Here is a 22,246-nt window from a genome sequence, read left to right as displayed (position 1 = left end):
ATTTCACGAGTCGCAATAGGGAAAAGCGCGGGGGATTTAAATATCCCCCGCGGCATTTAAATAAAAATGTCCGCCGCTTTTTTCCGGCTTTTAGAAAAGCCGGAAAAGAGCGTCTACACTGGCCCCGATCCTCCGGAAAAAGCGCCCTTTTCTGGAGGCTCTTATTCATGACTTCCTCTTGCTCCTGGCTGTCCAGGGGAGGGCAGAGGAGGCTGCAGCAGGTTGTGCACTTTCCCCTCGCACCCTGATAGGGGAAAGAGAAGAAGGGAAGCAGTGACCCAGTATGTGTGGCTGCATCACCTTGTCCCTCACCCCACACTCCCCCCTACACACCCCAGACTCCTGCCCTGACTCCTGAACTCCCAGGCTCCTGCTCTGAATCCTGCACACCCCCCCCCATATTCCTAACTGCTGCCCTAAGGTGCCCCTACACACTAACCCCCTGTTCCTGAGCCCCTCACACCCTATCTCACACTTAAATTTCTTATAGGTACTGTCATATCGCACCCCCTAACTCCCTGGGAAGCTCTGGCCCATTGCTTCCAGGAGTGCAGGCCCCGGTAGGAGAGCAGACAGGGTATGTCTACACTACCCCGCTAGTTCGAACTAGCGGGGTAATGTATGCATACCGCACTTGCTAATGAAGCCCGGGATTTGAATTTCCCGGGCTTCATTAGCATAAGCGGGGAGCCGCCATTTTTAAATCCCCGCTGCTTCGAACCCCGTGTAGCGCGGCTACACGGGGCTCGAACTAGGTAGTTCGGACTAGGGTCCTATTCCGAACTACCGTTACTCCTCGTGAAACGAGGTGTACCGGTAGTTCGGAATAGGCACCCTAGTCCGAACTACCTAGTTCGAGCCCCGTGTAGCCGCGCTACACGGGGTTCGAAGCAGCGGGGATTTAAAAATGGCGGCTCCCCGCTTATGCTAATGAAGCCCGGGAAATTCAAATCCCGGGCTTCATTAGCAAGTGCGGTATGCATACATTACCCTCCTAGTTCGAACTAGGAGGGTAGTGTAGACATACCCACAGACCCTGTATCCCGGGTGCTGGCTATTTCCCTCCTGCACTCTTGCTCCCAGACTGCACTTCTGCATGTGACCACTAGGTGTCTCTCCCAATCCTCCCTTGCACTAAACAGCCATAGCTACCCTGAAGTCATGGGGCAGCACCACTGGTTATGCGTGGCAGCGCCTCCTGGTGTCAGGGATCCCTAGGAGCCCCATTCAGATGGAGCATTGTGAGGATTCGGGGAACGGTTGCTTGTTCCCCATTTCCAGCTGCTAGAGGGAGAAACAAGTGAACCAGTAAACTTTACGACGTAGAAACAAAACCACTCGAGGAGGCATTTTAAAAGGCACCCCTGACTTTTGTTCCACCAGACAAGAAATCTACTATACACACTTCTATTCCCTACAACAAAGAAAAGACAATAAATTTTCTAACCTGCTCCGTACCACTGGCTACAACAGCAACTGCCTCAACCCACCGGATAATATTGTTAACCTCTCCAGCTACAAACTCAATCCAGCAGAAGAGTCTGTCTTGTCCCGGGGTCTCTCTTTCTGCCCTACGCCCCCCACAAACTGGATACAATTTTGTGGTGACCTTGAGGCTTTTTTTCGCCGCCTCCATCTCCGAGAATATTTCCAAACCACCACTGAACATCAGTCTGACCTACCAGATCCCCCCTATCAACACCAAAGGAAAAATAATTCTATATGGACTCCCCCTGACGGTCGGAATTACAATCTGGATTTCTATATACACAGCTTCCGCAACAACACACAGACTGACATTATTCGCAAACGACAACAAGCGACACACAATCTTAGCCGCGCTGAACACCATGCCATCCAGAGTCTCAAAAACAACCTGGACATTGTAATCAAACCAGCTGACAAAGGGGGTGCTGTGGTCATTATGAATAAGGCCGACTATAACCAGGAGGCAACCAGACAACTCTCGAACACCACATTTTACAAACCTCTCCCCTCTGATCCCACCTTGGACTACCAAAAGAAACTACACTGTCTCCTTAAAAGCCTCCCCACAGCTACTCGGGAACAAATCCTCACAGAATCACCTTCTGACCCCCGACCAGGATTGTTCTATCTACTTCCCAAGATCCATAAACCTGGGCACCCCGGACGTCCCATCATCTCTGGTATTGGCACGCTCACTACTGGTCTATCCAGCTATGTAGACACTCTTCTCAAACCCTTCGTAACCAATACCCCCAGCTATCTCCGAGACACTACTGACTTCCTAAGGAAACTACAAAACATCGATAACCTCCCCAATAATACCATCCTTGCCACCATGGATGTAGAAGCTCTATGTACCAACATCCCACATGAAGACGGATTACAAGCAATTAGAAACACTATCCCAGAGGACACTACTGCCAACCTGATAGCAGACCTATGTAACTTTATTCTCACCCACAATTATTTCCAGTTTGAGAACAACTTCTACCTCCAGATCAGCGGCACAGCCATGGGTACACGCATGGCCCCACAGTATGCTAACATCTTTATGGCTGACCTAGAACAACGTTTCCTCAACTCCCGTCCCCTTTCACCGCTCCTCTACCTACGGTACATCGATGACATCTTTATGATCTGGACGCATGGCCAAGAAACACTGGAGATATTCCACAGAGATTTCAACAACCTACACCCCACCATCAACCTCAGCCTGGACCATTCTACACGAGAGATCCACTTCCTGGACACCACCGTACAAATCAACAATGGAAAATTAGACACCACTCTCTACAGAAAACCCACCGACTCATACAGTTACCTACATGCATCCAGCTCCCATCCAGAACACACCACGCGATCCATCGTCTATAGCCAAGCCCTTCGATACAACCGCATCTGCTCTAATCCCACTGACAGAGACCAGAAGCTTCAGGATCTCTACCAAGCATTTATAAATCTCAACTACCCACCCAGAGAAATAAAAAAGCAAATTGAAAGAGCCAGATGAATACCTAGAAACCATCTACTTCAAGACAGACCCAAGAAAACCAACAATAGAACACCACTTGTCATCACCTACAACCCCCAACTTAAACCTGTCCAACACATTATCAATAAACTACAGCCTATATTGGAACAGGATACCATACTCAAAGAGGCTCTGGGAGACAGACCCATAGTCTCCTATAGACAACCACCTAACCTCAAGATGATTCTTACCAACCACCACAGGACATACCACACTAATACCAACCCTGGTACCTTCCCTTGCAACAAACCCCGTTGCCAGCTTTGTCCACATATTCATTCTGCTGATACCATTATTGGACCTAACCAAGTGAGTTATAAGATCAAGAACACATATTCCTGCGCATCCAGAAATATAATCTATGCTATCATGTGCCGAAAGTGTCCGTCTGCTATGTACATTGGACAAACATCTCAGACACTTTGCCAAAGGATTAATGCCCACAAAACAGATATCAGACAAGATCACAAAGAGAAAACAGTTTCTTGCCATTTTAACCAGAAAGGACACTCTCTCAATGACTTGACCACCTGCATTCTGCTACAAAGACCTTTTACATCTGCACTTGAAAAGGAATCCTCTGAACTGTCATTCATGTTAAAATTCGACACTTGCCAACAAGGACTTAACAAACATTTGAACTATCTCACCCATTACCAAGACAGTTTCCCCAATTATCACCTCTAATACCGTTAACTCACAAACATCCCACTCTCCCTACCTCTAATATCATCAATTCACAGACACTTACCTTCCTTCCTTCCCCCCCCCCCCCGCATCCCCCTCCTGTTCTGCAATGTGATTTGTCCTTTTCATATTTGTTCATTTTTTTAATTGTATCCTTTGGTATATATGGTTGTGACTACTTTCTTCCACTATTTGATCTGAGGAAGTGGGTCTGGCCCACGAAAGCTCATCATCTAATAAACCATCTTGTTAGTCTTTAAAGTGCTACATTGTCCTGTATTTTCCCTGAAATCAGGCATTCACAGTGAAACTCATTATACAGTCTTGAAATAGCACAGACATGCAACCCTGCTCAGATTGCAGGGGAACGGAGGATTGGAAAAATAATCATAAATGCAGAGAAAGGAAATCTCAGAAAAACAGCAACAGTCCCAGGCTAGATTAAGCGATACGTGCTACTGGCCCATGACAAGGACTCTGGCTCTGGAAAGCAGCTCAGGTCTCGCAGTTCTAGTCCTCATGGATGCAAACAGGGAACTTGACAATGTGGCAGGAGTGCAACTGTTTTAATACTAGATCCTACAAGCCAGTGATAGAAGAACCAGGGGTCTTTACTGCCGGGACCCCCAGCTCTAATCCTCACTCCTACCCCTTCCCAGCCTGAAGATTTAACCCACAATCACACTGCCTGGAGAGATAGATGGGAGGCTGGTTTAGAAATTCTGATCCTGCTGCTGCAAGCGCTTTAACGAAGGTGGACTCATATCCTGCAAAAAGCTCTTCCTTGTCCCACAGCGTGATGGCAGCTTCTGCCTCCCGGCCCACAGGTCAGCCCTGCAAGGAACAAGAGACAGCGGCATGGTTCTGGAGGGGTGGGAGGGAAAACACAAACTCCCAGGAGAGTTTGGATCTCGGCTGAGTGGGATCAGGCCGTCTCTACATGTGGATTGAACTTGAACTTCAAGCTCCCAGAGTTGCAGATTTCCAGCATCACTGGAGCTTCCCCCAGTGGCAAACCCTGCAGCCAGCTGCACTGGTGCCCATCAATGTCTCTCCTTTCCCCACCGCTTGCTGGCAGGGGCGTAACCAGGAGTAGGCCTGGGTGGGCCTGGGCCTACACACTTAGCATACAGGCCCACTCACCCACAGCTCTATCTCTATCCCACTACAGGGCGGGGGCTTGCCCCTCTACGCCCAGGGCTCTAGCCGGGCCAGGGGCGTAGGGTCAGAGGCTCCGCCACCCAGCGCTCCTGAAAAGGAGCAGAGTCGGGAGCTTGCAAGCCTCCATGTACAACCCAAATCCCCTGCTGGGAACGCTGTTGGTGAGCAGGGCAAGAGCCTGATTCCGCCTCCTCTGTAGCACCCAGGAGGTGGAAAGGGGCAAGCCGCTGCAACAACCTCCATTCCCAGCAGAGGACTGAAGGGAAGAGAAGTGGGTAGCAGGTTCAGGGTACAGATTTTTATGGAGCTCCCATTTTATGGGGTCCCTGGCCAGACCACCTCCCTATCTTCCAAGGATGGCAGGAATAGAGGCAGCCCCATGGCTGATACCCCACCTGTCATTGCTCACCCTACGGTCCCATTCTGGCTACCCCACTGCTTCTTGGCCTCCCAGAGCTGAATCCAGGCTAAGCCCAAATATAGACACAGGATTGGACTTCCCAGAACAGTTAAATGAGTAAAGAGCAGACATCTCAGACTTTCAGGGGCTTGTGCTCCTGGTTTGCACGTAGCTTTCATACCAACTTAACTAGATTCAGGTTTCACATCTGCCCAGTGCCGGGGAGTCCTGACCCACAGCCCTCTTTGCTCCAACCACTAGACCTTATCCTGCTCCACATCCAGAGCCCAGAATAGAACCCAGGAGGCCTGACTCCCAGTCTAGTGCTGTAACCCTGCCAGGATCTAGCCTGTGTTCTGGTTGCACCTGGTGCTGGCTCAGTGAAGATCTCAAGGCCATCAGCTCTCTTACCACTTTGCTGCTGGTGGCTAAAGTGGACATGGAGACCTCCGAGTAGGACATGGATTTGCCGGTAAACCATAGATTGTATTCCTCCTGCACCTGAAGATGCAGAGACAGACAGTGGCATCACTCCACTAGCACATGGGAGATCTCTTCTCTGAGTGCCTTAGCCCCATTTCTAACATGCCCATCACCTCAGCATCAGGGAGAATTACAACTATTTATGCTCCCCCTCCTCTATGCCCTGGAAAAAGTTAGAGCTTTCTGTGACAGCAGAAAATACCCTTAGGCGTTCGCTACACTACTGCTTTTGCCAGAAAAGGAAATGCAAATGAAGCAGTGGTGCTGATCAGCATCTCTCCTGTCCCCACTGTTTGCTGTCAGAGGTGAAGCCAGGAGTGGGCCTGGGTGGACCTGGGCATATCCACTTAACATCTAGGCCAAACCTCCCACAACTCTGTGTCTGTCCCACTGAAATGAGGGGGCTTACCCCTGTCTGGCCAATACTCCAGCTGGGCCAGGATTGGGGGCTCTGCAGTCCCACGCTCCTGACTGGGAGCAGACTTGAGGACCTGCAAGCCTCCATCCCCTGCTGGGAGTGCTGGTTGGTGAGCAGGGCAAGCCCCTGACCACCCACCCCTCTGGAGCACCCAGCAGTTAGACAGGGGCAAGGCCCTGCAAAAAAAAACCCATTCCCAGCAGGGGAGAGAGGGGAAGAGAGGTGGGTGGGGGATACAGGGCACAGATATTTATGGGGACTCCAAATTTATAGGGTCTCTGGCCAGAGCATCTATCCTTCCCCTGCTTCCAAGGCTGGCAGGGGGAGAGGCAGCTTCATGGCTGCTACCCCTCCGGTCATTGCTCACCGTACTGTCCCATTCTGGCCGCCCCACTGCTTGTTGGCCTCCCGTAGCTGAATCCAAGCTAAGCCCAAATATAGATACGCTGCTCCACAACCTAGAATAGAACCCACGAAGCCTGACTCCCAGTGCAGTGCTGTAACCCTGCCAGGATCTAGCCTGTGTTCTGGTGGCACCTGGTAATGGCTCAGTGAAGATCTCAGGGCCATCGGCTCTCTTACCACTTTGCTGCTGGTGGCTGAAGCAGACATGGAGACTACAGAGTAGGACTTGGATTTGCAGGTAAACCATCGCTTGTATTCCTCCTGCACCTGGAGTTGCAGAGACAGACAGTGGTGTCACGCCGCTAGCACATGGGAGATCTCTTCTCTCAGCGCCTTAGCCCCATTTCTAACATGCCCGTCACCTCAGCATCTCGGCATTACGCAAATCAACAAGAGCTGCATTTAATCCTGCTTGATAAAAGGGAGCCGAGCCCCGATGCACTTCTTGGGGATCACTCGCACAGCGAGACTCACAGCTATTTATGCCCCCCCCCCCGCCTCTGTGCCCTGGGACAAGTCAGAATAGCCCTGGGGTTGCTCTAACACGCTGCTTACTGTGGCAGCAGAAAATACCCATAGTGCTTTGCACCCAATCCTCTCCCTGCAGCTGAGGCAGAGCTTCATAGGAGCTGTGCATGGAAGGGGATTCTCAGGACGCCATTTTCCCCAGCAGGGGAGCCAGGCGGATTGTTTCAGGGAAGTTCTCCAGGGAACCGAGAGGCTAAGTGGTTTGACCAAGGAGCCGACAGCACCGCAGGGAATTGTGCCCAGGTCTCCTAAGTGCTAAGCTTGAGCACCAGCCTCTGGGCTATTCTTCATCTCTCAACAAGGGGCATCTTCAGTGCTCTGCTACTGGGGATCCCTGGGGAAAAGGCTGGGGGGATCTTGCACAACACGCTCAGTGAAGCATTGTTAGGTCGCCCTGCTCTCCTGTGGAAGGGGCTCTGCCAAGTCCAGGAAGGGACGAAGGGCCCTGGGGGTACCTGGCGATTGAGGAGGCAGTGCACCAGGAAGATGAAGACCCCCTGCAGGCTGTTGAGGATGGTGAATAAATACGCCATGACCACGGCGGCTGGGCCGGTTTGGAGGAGACCGAAAATCCACGTGCAGCCCAGAATGAAGACTTGGGCGATGGCTTTAAAGGTCAGGAGCCTGGAGAGAGGCAGACAGAGAGATCCAATGCAGCAGCTCTCTGGAAGCGGCTGAGTCTGGGGGGTCCAGGCTGAAATGAGGAATGCCTCCAGAGAGCCAAGCTCCATCATTGCCCTGTACAGGTGTGAGAGTGGCTGGCCTGGAGACTTTGAAAGATCAATGCACAAGCTGCTCCAGTTGAAAGAAAGAGCCAAGGGTTGCTAAAGGGTGGGACGGATTCGGACCCTGTTTTGCTCAGGCAAACGGGGCCCTTTAACATCCCCAGTAGTGCTGGCTGTGGACATATATAAAGATAGTGAGGGGAAAGTCCCCTGGGAGCAGATCTCCACCTGGTTTAAATCAGATCTCATAGAGTGACAGAAGCTTCTACAACTGGAGGGTTTGTCCGTCTTGGCTTCGCAAGAGCACCTGTCTCTGCACAGAATGTTCTCGGGCCTTTACCACTCCTCGGATGAGGGACACATACAACGGGGTGTCTAGCACTGCTCTTGGGGGACAGTCTATCAGACTGAGTAGACCCAAGAGCTGGCACAGCGCTCAGGGAGGGTCAGAAGTCCTACAAAATTATGCTGCCAGTAGCAGAACTAGGAATTGAACCCAGGAGTTCTGACTCTCAGTTCTTTCCACTTGATTCCACTCCACACCCACAGCTGGGATCAGAACCCAGCAATCCTGACTCCCACACTGCCCCTCCCAATTACCATAGAAGGGAGGGGTAGCTCAGTGATTTAAGCCGTGGCCTACTAAGCCCACAGTTATGAGTTCAATCCTTGAGGGGGACATTTAGGGTTCTGGGGCAAATCTGTCAGGGATGGTACTGGTCCTGCTGTGAGGTGACTGGACTTGATGACCTCTCAAGGTCCCTTCCAGCTCTATGAGATAGATAAATAGGTATATCTCCAAATAATATAATAATGTCCTTAGCTCTGCCTTTAAAAGTACATTACCTGGTGTCTTTGAGGGTGGACACTTCAGAGTTGAGACTGGAAAGTTTTCTCTGCAGCATCCAGAGGGTTACGGCAAAAATGACAGAACTGATCTAGAATCAGAGCAGAGCAGGGTCACTCATACCAATTTGTCTCAGGCTCTGGGGAAAGGATGTGACAGGTGGGGGGGTTCTCTACATGAGCACAAGACACAAATTGTCACCAGCAGCAAGAGTGTTGCTATTTGGCATGATTATTCGGCCAGCTCCCCAGCTCGAGCAAATCAGCATTGCACCACTGAAATCAATGGAGCAATACTGACTGATGCCAGCAGAGGATCTGGTCTGATTACTGCATGTCCCAATGGGACGTGTGCTAAGCCTCATTGCATGAACTGGCTTTCACAGGCTTGAGCTGGGAGCTCTTATCACTCCATTTCCTCACTGAGCCAAAACCCTCCTGGGCATAGACTCCTTTGAGGTCTATAGAGGTCTATAGCATTAAACCAGGGGGGATGACTGGAACAGGGTGGAATCAGGCTCTAAACCCCTCTAATGATGGCTTTTGGCCTTGCTACACCCTGCCCCAGAAGGGAAGCTACAGAGAAGTCCTCCATGCAGGCTAGAGTGGCTGCTGGATAAACCAGCCAATCAGGTCCCAGGAAGGCCCATAACAGCAGGTGGAGACCAGTATAGCAGTCAGTATCTCTGGTGCCCTGAGGTGTGTAGATGGGACTGGCTGGCTGAAAGAGCAGCAGCACCATGGACAGCTCAGTGTGGGGAGCTATTGAAGTTGGATTATGATGGGCCCTGCTAGATGTGTACAGCTCTGATGTAGGGGTAAGGACATAGTCTCCAGGAGGGGAAGCCCTGGCAGCACTGCTCTCTGGGGGTATGTCTACACTAAAAAGTTAATTCAAACTAACGGACATTAGTTCGAATTAACTTTGATAGGCGCTACACTAGCGCTCCGCTAGTTCGAACTTAATTCAAACTAGCAGAGCGCTTAGTTCGAACTAGGTAAACCTCATTGTACAAGGACTAAGCCTAGTTTGAACTTACTAGTTCGAATTAAGGGGTATGTAGCCCCTTAATTCGAACTAGTGGGAGGCTAGCCCTCCCAAGCTTTCCCTGGTGGCCACTCTGGCCAACACCAGGGAAACTCTTCTGCCCCCCTCCCGGCCCCCGACCCCTTAAAGGGGCACGGGCTGGCTATGGTGCCTGTGCCAGGTGCAAGCCTGCCAGCACCCAGCCAGCAGACCCTGCACCTGGCACGGCTCAAGCCAGCCACCCGATGCCCCCCAGCCCTCCCCCTCTTCCCGGGACCAGGCTGGCGGCTCCCGGGAGCTTGCCCAGGACCGCAAGAGGCGGGCACCCGCCTGGTCCAGTGCAGACATCGTGGACCTCGTCCACGACCTCCGCATCTAGGGCAGGAGAGCTGCCAGCCAGGCCACCCAGGAGCAGGTTTGCATGAAAATCAAGGTGGTCCACTGAGACCCCCGACCCTGAGCCCTGAGCTTAGAATGGCCGTACTGGGTGAGACCAAAGGTCCATCTAGCCCAGTAGCCTGTCTGCCGACAGCGGCCAATCTTAGGGACCCTGGAGGGGATGGACCAAAGACAGTGACCAAGCCATGTGTCTCGTGCCATCCCTCTCCAGCCTTCCACAAACTTCGGGCAGGGACACCACTCCTACCCCCTGGCTAATACCACTCCATGGACCCAACCTCCATGAATTGATCTCACTTCTCTTTAAACTCTGTTCTAGTTCTAGCCTTCACAGCCTCCTGCAGCAAGGAGTTCCACAGGTTGACTCTTTGCTTTGTGAAGAAGAACTTTCTGTTACTAGTTTGAAGCCTGCTACCCATTCCTTTCCTTCGGTGTCCTCTAGTCTTTCTATTATGGGAACTAATGAAGAACTTTTCTGTATGCACCTTCTCCACCCCACTCATGCTTTTATAGACCTCTATCATATCCCCCCTCCATCTCCTCTTTTCTAAGCTGAAAAGTCCCAGTCTCTTTAGCCTGTCTTCATATGGGACCTGTTCCAAACCCCTCATCATTGTAGTTGCCCTCCCCTCTCCCACCCTCTCTCTTCCCCTCTCCCACCTCCTTTTCCCAGTCTCCCCCAGTTTTGTTCAATAAAGAGAGATTCTATTTTTGAACACAATTGTCCTTTATTTTGTGCATCAGGAAGGGGGGCTAGGGAGGGGTAAGTGGAAGGAGGTGAGGGAAGAATGGGGTACGAGCCCCCGATGGGGAGGACTGGGCTTGCTCTGCAGGCTTCTGGGGGTGGAACCTCTCCTGCAGCCCCCCAATTGCCCTCTCTCCCCAGATGGCAGCCTGCGGCAAGTGCAGCCAGTCTGACGGCCGAGTGCTGTGATGTGCCCAGTGTGGGTACTCCGGGCAATCCAAGCCAGGACTGCTTTGCAAGTGGGGCACCCCTGAGAACTGTCTGTCTGGGGTGGGGGTCGGGTCCCTTTAAGCGCAGCCCTCGGCTAGCCTGAGACAGCAGCTCCACGCTCTAAGTCCTCATCTGATGCCCTGCCGGCACTGCTTCCGGCCATCCTTAACCCCAGTTCAGGGTCCACTCTGTGTGGACATGCTAGTTCGAATTAGCAAAACTCTAATTCGAACTAGTTTTTTAGTCTGGATGCGTTAGTTCGAATTAGCTTAGTTCGAATTAACTAATTCGAACTAAGTTAGTTCGAATTAGCGCTGTAGTGTAGACATACCCTGGGAGTGGGGAAACAGACTAAGAGGGAGGCGAGCAGAGGGCACAGACGTGGGTCCCTGTAAAATGTGTATCCTGGGAGGGGTTTGAGTCACATGGGGTGTGACTTGGCTGGAGGACTGAGTTGACAAAAGGCTTTTAAAAGGACACAGCTGAGGCATGTGCACTCAGCCAAGGGGGAAACTGAGGAGAGGTGAGTTCTGCCCCTTTACAGGGATCCACGGAAACCAGATAGAGCTCCAAACCTTGCTGTGCTGAGGCAGGCAGCAGCACCAAGTTGCAGTGGATACCTACCCCCACAATGACACACACCGGCCCCAGGAAAATCCAGATGAACCCCCTCTCCATGTTGAGCCAGCAGCTGCAAGCACAAAAGGGTAAAGTGATGTTCATTGGTCAGTAGCAGCCAGGGCCAGCATTTACCACTGATGTCATGCTAACCTAAGGGACAGGGGCCCCATTGGGTACAGGTACAGAGAGTGTCCTGTTTAGATTGTGCCAGTTGCAACAGGATCAGAAAGACGGGGGGTGGAAACTGAGGCAGAGAAGGGGTCTGTGACACATTTTGGGGCAGTTCTCTGGTCTCTGTCATGCAGGAAGTCAGACACATGGTTCTTCTAGCCATAGAATCTATTAACTTTAGTCAAGGCCATCCACAGAGGCTAGTCACAGAGGCTGTGTCTAGACTACATGCCTCTGTCGGCAGAGGCATGTAGATTAGACACATAGGCAAAGGCAAATGAAGCCGCGATTTAAATGATCGCGGCTTCATTTACATTTACATGGCTGCCGCGCTGAGCCGACAAACAGCTGATCAGCTGTTTGTCCACTCAGCGCGCTAGTCTGGACGCTCCCCTGCCGACATCAAAGCCCTTTGTCAGCAGCCCCGGTAAACCTCATCCCACAAGGAATAACGGGGCTGCCGACAAAGGGCTTTGATGTCGGCACGGGAGCATCCAGACTAGCGCACTGAGCGGACAAACAGCTGATCAGCTGTTTTTCGGCTCAGCGCGGCAGCCATGTAAATGTAAATGAAGCCGCGATCATTTAAATCGCGGCTTCATTTGCCTTTGCCTATGTGTCTAATCTACATGCCTCTGCCGACAGAGGCATGTAGTCTAGACACAGCCAGAGTGAGAAACAGAACTTGTGTGTCCTGTGCACCCCAGTCAGGTAAAGGCTAGAAGTTGATTCATTCATTCATGAAGGAGAATCAGCAGCACAGCTGTCAAGACAGACACCTGCTGGTGCAAGGCGCCTTTCAGTGGGGAATGCCGGGACACACGCACATGCACACGGTGCTGGCATAAGATTGGACTGATCATCTTCACTCCCCTTTTCCCACTCAGGCAGCATAAGATTAAGTCAGCGAGGCTCCTGTTGGCTAACCGCCTACTCTTCAGTGGACTTATAAGACCCCTTTATTGCAGCATTTAAAAAATCTTTAGTCAATTTTCTATCACATGGCTCCAGAAAATTTGATGCAAAATAGATTCAAGATTCAGGCAACTTGTTATATTGGGAAACTGAGGCATAGAGCAGTTAAATGGCTTGCTTGGGGTCAAGCCTGGGACTCACACCTGGGTCTTCCCTACCCTCTACACCATCCTGCCCATGCTCCAGCAGCTCTGGCACTCACTTCTCCTGCCTGCTGTAACCCTTTGGCATGAGGGTGGCAGAGACAGCCACCACCAGGGCGGGGAATCCGTAGCCGAAGAGGCTCAGGAACCACATCTTGGGGCTGTGGGTGCTGAAATAGTTGATGACTCCGAGGTTGCGCACGGTGAGGAGGAGCACCACGGCCTCCAGGAACATCCAGGCGAAACAGGCCAGGAAGAGGTAGTGCAGGAAGCCAGCAATGACGGCACAGCCCACCTGGGGAGAACAGTGGTGGCACATCTTTCACTTAATAGTCTCTACTGAGCATCCCGGGGCTAGACCCAGGGCTGTCCTTAGGCATACGCAGCTGCGTATGGCACCACTATTTCTGGGGCACCACTCTGCCAGGACAGACAGTAAGCACCGGAACCACTGGGGGCCCTGCTCCAGCAATATTTAGAGCTGGAACTCTCCCCTGGCTCCGCCTGCAGTGGTCCCCGACCCCCACCTGCCGGCCCCCCCATGCATTATCCCATCCCAGCCCCGGACCGTCCCTCCTGTGAGCAGCTCTCAGTGCAGCTCCCCCTCACCGGCACGTGCTGCCATGACGTGGCGTCACGGCCCGGGATGTTAAAACTGCTCAGCGGTGTGTTGCACCACTTGGCCTAGTTCCGGGTTCGGGGTTCAGAGTCCGGGGCCCAAGCATAGACTCCGGCCCCGCAAAGTGGAAGTCAGAAGGTTGGGGAGGGGAAAAACTAGGGGGAGGGGGTGGGAGAGGAAGGGGCTTGTGCGGAGGGGGAGGGGGAAGAAAGGGGAAGGTATGAAGGCACAGGGTGGAGGGGAGACAAATGCCAGGGGGCCAAGTGCAGACAATTAGGAAAAGGGCAGGAGGGGAGGTGTCAGTGGGAGGGGGGACAGAGTGATGCTGGGAGAGGAGAGGGGAAGGGCATTGGGGGCTGGAGAGGGAGGTGCTTGGAGAAGGCTTGAAAGAAGGGGTGGCATGAGAAAGGTGGGGATGGAGCAAGTCATGTGTGAGGGCATGGAGGGGCATGAGGGGAATGGGGGCAGAGAGTGGTGAGGGGGTGGGCATCAAGGAAAAAGAGAGCAAAGAGGCAGGGGCAGTGAGGGAAGGAGCAGGCACCAGGAGGGTGCAGGGCTAAGGGAAGGTGTAGGTGCCAGTAGATTCTGGGGTGAAGCAGAAGGGCAGACACCTGCAGGGGAGGGACCAGCAGCAGAGGAGAGAGGCAGGGCAGGTGTGCAGAGGGAGGTATTAGAAGAGGGGATGAGGAGGGGTAGCTCACATGATCGGAGTGGGGCTACTGGAGGAGTGGGCACAGGGGGGAGAGAACGGCTGGTGGAGGGGGGCAGGAGGGCTAAGGGCAGGAGTCACGACAGCAGAGGAGGATGAGGAGTTGGTGGGCAGCAGGTATCAGGGGAGCTGATGGAGCAATGGGAGGAGATGTGGCAGCAGAGAGAAAAGGTAAAGGTTTATAAAATATGTATTAATAACTTGGGTGTCACAGTGGCACATCCAAACAAGCCACATGAACTCAGTAGTGGTGCACAACACAAAATTCATTCTGCTCATGGGAGGAAACTCTTAGGCTATGTCTACACTGGTGGCTTCTTGCACAAGAATATCTTGCGCAAGGGTTCTTGTGCAAGAACTCTTCTCAAGAAAACGTCCACACTGCCATGTGGGAGATGTGCTTTTGCGCAAGAGCATCCTTGGCAGTGTGGACGCTCTCTTGCGCAAGAAACCTCTGACGGCCATGTTAGCCATCGGCCTTTCTTGCGCAAGAAATCCCTGCCGTGTGTCCACACTGCTGTCTTGCACAAGAGAGCTTACACCTCTTAGAAAAGAGCGTAGCTCTTGCGCAAGATCTCTCTTACCACGCCATACTGTACATTTTCTTGCGCAAGAGTGGGTGGGAAGTGTGGATGCTCTGCGGAAGAATGGCTGTTCTTGTGCAAGAAGCCGTGAGTGTAGACAGAGTCTTCCTTGCTTAGGGTGGCTGCAGCAAGAAGCATCTTGCAGCCCAGCCTTGGGCTGCCAACAACACCTTAACAGTTAAGAAGGCATGTGGGACCTAAGGGAAGCGGGGGAGGGGAAATCCCTTGCAGGCGTGGGAGGGAAGAGGAAGACCGCCCCATTGTCTTCACTGCAAGGAGTGGCCAGAGTTGGGCAAACCCCAGAACCCCTTCCCAAAGTGGGGAGCTGAGAAATGGGAAGAAGGAGCAGCCATAGCTGGGCAAGCCCCAGAGGCTTTTGCTGTGAGTGGGGCATCACTTGATGTTGTGTGGGGTGTTTTTTTTCTTCTCACGGGTGAGGGTGGTCAAATATTGGAATAAATTGCCAAGGGAGGTGGTGGAATCTCCCCCTCTGGAGATATTTAAGAACAGGTTAGATAGACATCTGTCAGGGATGGTGTAGACGGAGCTTGGTCCTGCCTTGAGGGCGGGGGGCTGGACTCGATGACCTCTCAAGGTCCCTTCCAGTCCTATGATTCTATGATTCACTTGTGGGTGGTCTTCAACTGATATCTCTGTGGGTTAGTGGCTCCCAACCCAAAAAAGGTTCTCCTCTGCTGCATTAGAGGTATGGAACAGCTTCACTATGAGAGATTCAAAAGCCTGGAACTTTTCAGCTTGGAAAATATATCAGGAGGGATACAATAAAAGTCTTTAAAATCATCAAACCTGTGGAAAAAGTGAATAACGAAGTGTGATTTACCCCTAGACCCACCTGCATCATAGAATCACAGGGATGGCAGAGACCTCAGGAGGTCACTGAGTCCAACTCCCTGCTCAAACCAGGACCATCCCAAACTCAACCACCTCTCTAGGGAATCTATCCCAGTGCTTCACCACCCTCCTAGGGAAATAGGTTTTCCTGTTATCCAACCTAGACCTCCCCCATTGCAACTTGAGACTGTTGTTCCTCATTCTGCCATTTGTCCCCATTGAGAACAGCCTCTCTCCAGCCTCTTTGGAACTTCCCTTCAGATAGTTGAAGGCTACTATTAAATCCCCCCTCCCTCGTCTCTTCTGTAGACTAAACCCAAATCCCTCAGCCTCTTCTTGTAAATCATGTGCTCCAGCCCCCTCATCATGTTTGATGCTCTCCGCTGGGCTCCCTCCAATGCATTCACATTCTTTCTCTAATGGGGAGCCCAAAATTAGTCTTAATATTCCAGATGTGGCCTCACCAGTGCCAAACAAAGGGGAATAATCACTTCCCTTGATCCTTTTTGGCTACAAGGGCCCACTGTTGATTCATATCCAGCTTCTCATCCACTGTAATCTACAGGTCCTTTTCTGCTTAACAGATGCTTAGCCGGTCAGTCCCCAGCCTATAGCAGTGCTTACGATTCTTTCGTCCCAAGGGCAGGACTCTGCACTTGCCTTGTGGAACCTTATCAGATTTCTTTTGGCCCAATCCTCCAATTTGTATACCCTCCAATGTATCTACTTCTCCACATAGCTTAGTATAATCCATAAACTGTGAACTTGCTGAGAGTGCAATCCATCCCCTCCTCCAAGTCATTAATAAAGATGTTGAAGAAAACCAAGGACTTATCCTTGGGGCACTTCACTTGATACTGATTGCCAACATCCTCCTCCCCAGATCAGGAACTACCTTTGTGAGAAGGAGTTTGTCCCAGGGTCTCTTCTTTGCCTTAAAGGCTAGCCACATCCCCAACAAACCACTAGCCACATACCCAAAAATCTCTTACTCTTCAAAGAAGATGAAGATCATTACCCCCATTTTACAGATGGGAAAACTGAGGCACCAGGCAGGGAGGTGACTGGCTCAATGTCACAAACAAGAAAGCAAGGACTAGAGCCCAGGTCTCCATACAGTGCTCTATCCACCAGGCCACACTGCCTGCCATCTGAGGCGCTATGTTGGGGTAGGGAGCACTTTACCTGATGCCTGGTACGGTCCACCACTGTGAGGAAGAGGAGGTCGGTCACAAAGAGGCAGAGGCAGAGCTGCAGGTGGATGGAGGTGTTGACGTTGCGGATGGAGCGGCACAGGAGGAAGGTGAGGATGGCGAGGAGGAGGCACAGCAGGGAGAGGGCCAGCCCAACGTGGGAGATGAGGAATAGCGGGAAATCTGCCTGTTGGGGAAGCAGGGCCGATGGCAGGTTAGGAGGTCACAAGTCATCCCATGCAGCACAGTTAATGCTGATGAGGTGCTGCAGATAATCCCCCTGATTCCTGCCCAGGATGGACTGTCACTGCCCTTACTGGGGAGCGCAGGCTGAGGTGTGAATAACTCTACAGGGGCCTTTGTTTTAACCATGGGGCTCTGGGAGCCGAGAGGATTCCATCAGAACCTTCCTTAGGATTTATGGGCCCTGGCAGGACTATCAAACTGGTGCAACAAACCCCGACAACAGCCGGGGGATGATTTTTTACAGATGTGATTTTATGACCTTCAGCAACACGAATGAAACAGGTTTAAAGCAAATTTTAAACTAAGGTCCCCTCCACTAACACAGTGAAATCAGAAACTGACAGGATGAACCTGGGGCTGGCAAATGCCTGTTCAATGGCTTCATTAGCACCCGAATGGCTCTCACAGGATCAATGGTCTACTAATAGCTCTGGCAGGCTTGTTCACTTTTAAGTTAAGGGGATCCTCTCTGGAGGAAGCAGAGCCACAGACCAGAGATAGGAAGAAAAGGGGGGTGACCATTAAGATCCATTGGTGCCCCCAAATTTTCAAGTGCCCTAAGCTGCTGTGTGTTCTGCATATGGGTAAGGATGGCCCTGGGTACCATGCCATGGGGGGCCACCTGAAAGCAACCCAGGATGTCCATCTCCATTGCCCATCAGTGCGTTCTCACACCAGCCCCTTGGCACTTTTCTCTGATGATGACTCCATGTCAGAAGGAGGCTCCCCATAAAATATTCCTAAAGCTACCTCCAGAGAGGGTTGATTTAAATCAAGGTGATTTAAATCATTGCCTTAACACCAAAAAAAAAAAAATCACTGATACTTCCTCACATATTACTTCAAGCAATGGTGCAAATCTGATCACTAAAACATGTTCCTTTACAGCTCAGTACAGCATTTTATACCTTCTAATAGTGTATCTATCACTTGTGCAACTGTTTTAGGTGAATTGCTTTTTATTAATTTAGGAAATTGCACATAATACTCATTGCCTGTGTCAAGCTGCAGAAGGAGCAGCAGTCCATTAGGAATGGCAAGAATTAAATCCTACACACAACCAGAATAGCACTTACATTTTAGTTGACTAAATCTAACATGTTACATAAATGTTTCAGACTTGCCATTGAAGCAGGCTCCTGAGTTGCTGAGTGACAGACAGTCCTTAAACCCCTTTCTTTTTAATTTTCAAATTTTATTAACTCTAAGAGAAAAGTCCTCAGAACACTTCATGTGCCCTGTCCTGAAACGTCTACCCCTAGCTTTCATCTTACCCGCTCCCACTGTCATTTTGATGCAGATCGGATTCCAAGTTACCAGAATAGTCAAGACTGACTGTGCTTAGAGTGCACTTAATTCTGGAGTAAGCAGCACTGAAACCAAGTACAGGATGGGGTTCATCTGGGAAAGCTGAGTTCTGCTGCAGTAAAATAGGGAATAGACTTATGGCATCACCATTGTCGTCTGTGGCCATGATGTTCCAAAATAAGAGACATGTATCATAAAAGGAGGGAGATTGGTCACGCTGTCTGTCACAGAGAACACTTGAGAACACACTGGAAGACTTGAGAAGTTTCTAGAAAATGCCAGAATGAGAAAACTACAGGGCTGAAGCCCTGTTCCCAGGCAGATGCCACTGGGCTGTAGCCCTCTCACCAGCCAACCCGCCTCCTCCCCACCCCCGTGTGGCTCAGCCCCATTCCTGGGTGGACCCACCCCAAAGGGTTTAGCTCCCTGGCAGCAAAAGGGCTTCAGCCCAACGGTGGAGGCTATCTGGGAATGGGGCTGAGAGAGCACCCGGCAACTGAGTTGCACCCCCTGGAGGTGAAAGGGCTTCAGCCCCACAGCCAGGGCCACCTAAAAACAGAGCTGAGCCCTGGGATGGGTGGCCCCCTGGGAACAGGGCTTCAGCGCCACAGCAGCAAAAGAGCCTCAGTCTCTCGGTGGGTGCTGCCCAGGAACGGGGCTGAGCCCTGCATCAAGGGCTGGATGGGGGAACAGACTGCAGCCACTGGTGGGGGCGCCAGAGAAAGGGGTTTCAGCCTTGGGGGGTCAGCGCTTCAGCCCCATTGATGGACCTATCCTCCTTGAATTCAAACAAGTGTTGAAGAGAAACATGAGAGAAATCCAGGCAAGAAGTGAGGCAGAGGGATGTTCACAGGCAACAACAATCCCGTGACAAACAGAACTGAACCCAGCCAGAGACGCAATGAGGCAGAGGGATGCTCAGAGACGACAACATGCCTAAGCCAAAAGGACAGCAGAGGCAAGAGGAGCACTGAGGCACAGGGATGCTCACTGCCAAGCATAGAATCTGAACACAACTCTTGCAGCTGAAGTTGCAATTCCAGACCAGGCCAAGTTGAGTGTGCGTCTACTGTCACAATGGGATGGTAACGCTAGTGTAATGTACATGAGAAAATGACACTTGGTGGTTTCTCTTACCGCAACTTTCTGTGCTGTGGTTTCTCTTACCGCAACTTTCTGTGCTGTATATTCGGGTAATAGAATCTAAACCTACTTAACTAATTAAACAAGCCAGAAAGATTAGCTGAGATAAATATTTTTTCTTGCAACATCTAACATAGCAACCAGCTTGGGAATTTACTTGTCAAATCACACTTCAATAAAGGCAAAGATTGAGTCTGGAAGCATGAGGCCATGGAAAGTTGATCCACATGGTTCTTCAGACATTCGCACATCTTCGCCCACGTCGTTTTCTCCCAATAAACAGTTTTCCTTATGGTATTTCATTTTAGCAGCTAGGCCCTGCATTTTCTTCTTGCTCTGCTGACACTTGAGATGTTTTTCTTTTTCACCCAGTGAACAAATTTCTTCAAAATATTCCCAGATAGGGCCCCATTTACATCCAGAAACCAGGACAATTTCTCTATAGCAAAAGGGAATCTAGGCAGCTGTGTGTGCACTGAATAATGTCTTCCCTTTTCCTTTCCAGTCCACTCCACTGCTCCTTTCTACTCTGGCTCCGTCCTTTCCTATATATCATCTCATTGTCATTAAACAATGTTTGAATGAACTCTGCCGTGCTTGGCCCAGTTCCCCACCCCATACGCACAGAACAAACCCGATCCTATCTGGCCTCTGGGTGTCTTTCCACGTTACTTACGTCTGTTGAGAAACAAAATTGAAATCCCGGAATTATTAAGCAGCCAGAGCTGGTTGTTAGGCTGGACAGACTAGAGCCACTAAATCATTTGTATGAGACTGTAGGTAGGTGTAGCACATTTGTGAGCACAGTTAATTGTAATTTATTTTTCAATGAGAAATACTTTTTTTTAAAAAGCATTGATTTTTATCCACCCTCTTATAACAGGGGTGGCCAACCTGCAGCTCGCAAGTCGCATGAGGCTCTTCACCCCTGAAAATGTGGCTTGTGAAGTCTCTCCCCGGGTCGCGAATCTGTCCCATGCACCCCTACAAACAGCCCCCAGCTCCCTGAGCTCACCAGGCACAGGGGAGCCATCCATTATGGCAAAATGGTGTTGGCTGGCGGGAGCCTGATGTGGCGAAAAAGTCTAACCCGTGGTTTTTAAAGGGGCAGTGTCTTTTTTTTTTTTTTTTGGTGGCATTTTTTCCTCTACTGTTTTGGCTCTCTTCGTTTAATGGGTTGGCCACCCCTATCCTACAAGGTCCCTAGAAGTCGCCCAGCAGCACAGACTTGCAGCTGCTTAATAAGCCCCGCCCAGCCAGGGACTCAGGGCTCTGAACAGGCAGCTGCCTAGCTCGGTTAGAGGCTTTTCTCCCTCAGAGACAGCAGTAGCTCTCTACTGAGGACAGAGCAGTGAGTCTCTACCTTGCCCTGCTACCTCCTTTACCTCATTCAGACTTTGCCAAGAGGATGCCCAGCTCCCCCAGCAAAGCCCGCAGCCTCGTGTTGCAAGCCCTGGGGCAAGTGCTGTCCCGTTACCGTTATCTCTCCCCATGCCATGAGGACGGCCAGGCTGGAGATGTGGTTGCAGCTGCATGTGATGTGAGTGGTGTTGGAGCTCAGGACCCTGCACCCTGCCGGAGACCAGCTGCCACTCTGAGCTGTGGTTTCCCATGAGACGCAGACGGGCTTCTTGGAGCAGTTGCTTGGCTGCAAAATTTTTTTTTAGATAGATCGATAAATCAAAGGCAGAAGGCATTACACAGGATAGAAAAAACACGGTGCCAGGAAAGTGGGTCAGGGTCTCCCATGCTTGCCAGCCTCGCTGAGGGACAGCAAAGCATTTTTTTCTCTGTGTGCTCTGGTTGCCCTCACTCAGGACAGCACAGCACTCTGCAGCATGGAGCCGGAGCCGCCCCAGGCACTCTGGTGCTTCTCCTGGACGTGTGGCTGCGAGCCTGGCAGCACGTTCTGCAGACAGTAACAGTCTCCCTGGTCTGCCCCACTGAGGGCTTGTGCCTCATTCCTCCCTCACGTCCTTCCACTTACCCCTCCCTAACCCCAATTCCTGCTGTACAATAAAAGACATATGTGTTCATTACAACAAAGTTTCTTTATTGAACAAAACTGGGGTGGGGGAGAATGAAACTGAAGTGAGACTGGGGAAAGAAGGTGGGAGAGGGGAGGAGGGAGGCTGGGAGAGGGGAGGAGGAAACCTGGGAGGAGGGAGCTGGCAGGGGGAGGCAAGGAGAGGAAGGGGGAGGAGAAGCTCAGGGCTCATGGTTGGGGTTCTCGCCAGCCCAACTGTCTCCCAGTAGCATGGGTGCGGGGGCCTCAGCATCCCTGGGGGTTTGGGGAGGGTGGGGAGGAAGAAGCAGGAGGGGGAGAAGGAGTGGGAGGAGGAGCAGTAGCTGGGGAGGCAGCACTGGCTGGAGCAGCAGGAGGCAGCAAGCTCTGCCCCAGGGTCAATGACCACCTGGGGGGCAGGGACCATCCTGCCCCCCAGGATGCGGTCCATGGCATCAAAATAGGGGCAGGGATCTGGGTCTGCCCCTGGTTGGGAGCTGCCCCTGTGGTCCTGGCATATGCCTGCCACAGCTCCTTTATTTTCACACAGTCCTGCTCCTGGGTTCACATGTGGCCTTTGGTGGCCAAGCCGGCAACCATCCGCCTGCAGACAGTTGCGTCCCT

At 51.6% G+C, this 22,246-nt stretch overlaps 1 protein-coding gene across 3 annotated transcripts in view; it reads right to left on the bottom strand.

The window, feature by feature from the left end:
- Positions 1-1,035: 1,035 nt before the first annotated feature.
- The window catches only part of LOC102463292 (uncharacterized), a 180,374-nt gene continuing 159,163 nt past the window's right edge, over positions 1,036-22,246 (bottom strand). For all 3 annotated transcript variants that reach the window (XM_089774814.1, XM_089774815.1, XM_089774816.1), the window contains 9 exons: positions 21,095-21,265; positions 16,913-17,107; positions 13,023-13,258; positions 11,678-11,744; positions 8,673-8,764; positions 7,557-7,725; positions 6,751-6,840; positions 5,679-5,768; positions 1,036-4,540 (listed from right to left, as the gene is read on the bottom strand). In XM_089774814.1, the coding sequence (XP_089630940.1) occupies positions 4,535-4,540; positions 5,679-5,768; positions 6,751-6,840; positions 7,557-7,725; positions 8,673-8,764; positions 11,678-11,744; positions 13,023-13,258; positions 16,913-17,107; positions 21,095-21,265 (1,116 nt within the window). In that variant the 3' untranslated portion in view covers positions 1,036-4,534. The remainder of the gene's footprint in view (positions 4,541-5,678; positions 5,769-6,750; positions 6,841-7,556; positions 7,726-8,672; positions 8,765-11,677; positions 11,745-13,022; positions 13,259-16,912; positions 17,108-21,094; positions 21,266-22,246) is intronic.

The sequence above is a fragment of the Pelodiscus sinensis genome, chromosome 31 (genome assembly GCF_052426305.1).
Source record: "Pelodiscus sinensis isolate ZL-2025 chromosome 31, ASM5242630v1, whole genome shotgun sequence".
NCBI lineage: Eukaryota > Metazoa > Chordata > Testudines > Trionychidae > Pelodiscus > Pelodiscus sinensis.
Note: the sequence above shows the minus strand (reverse complement) of the source record. Positions and strands in the feature narration are given on the sequence as shown.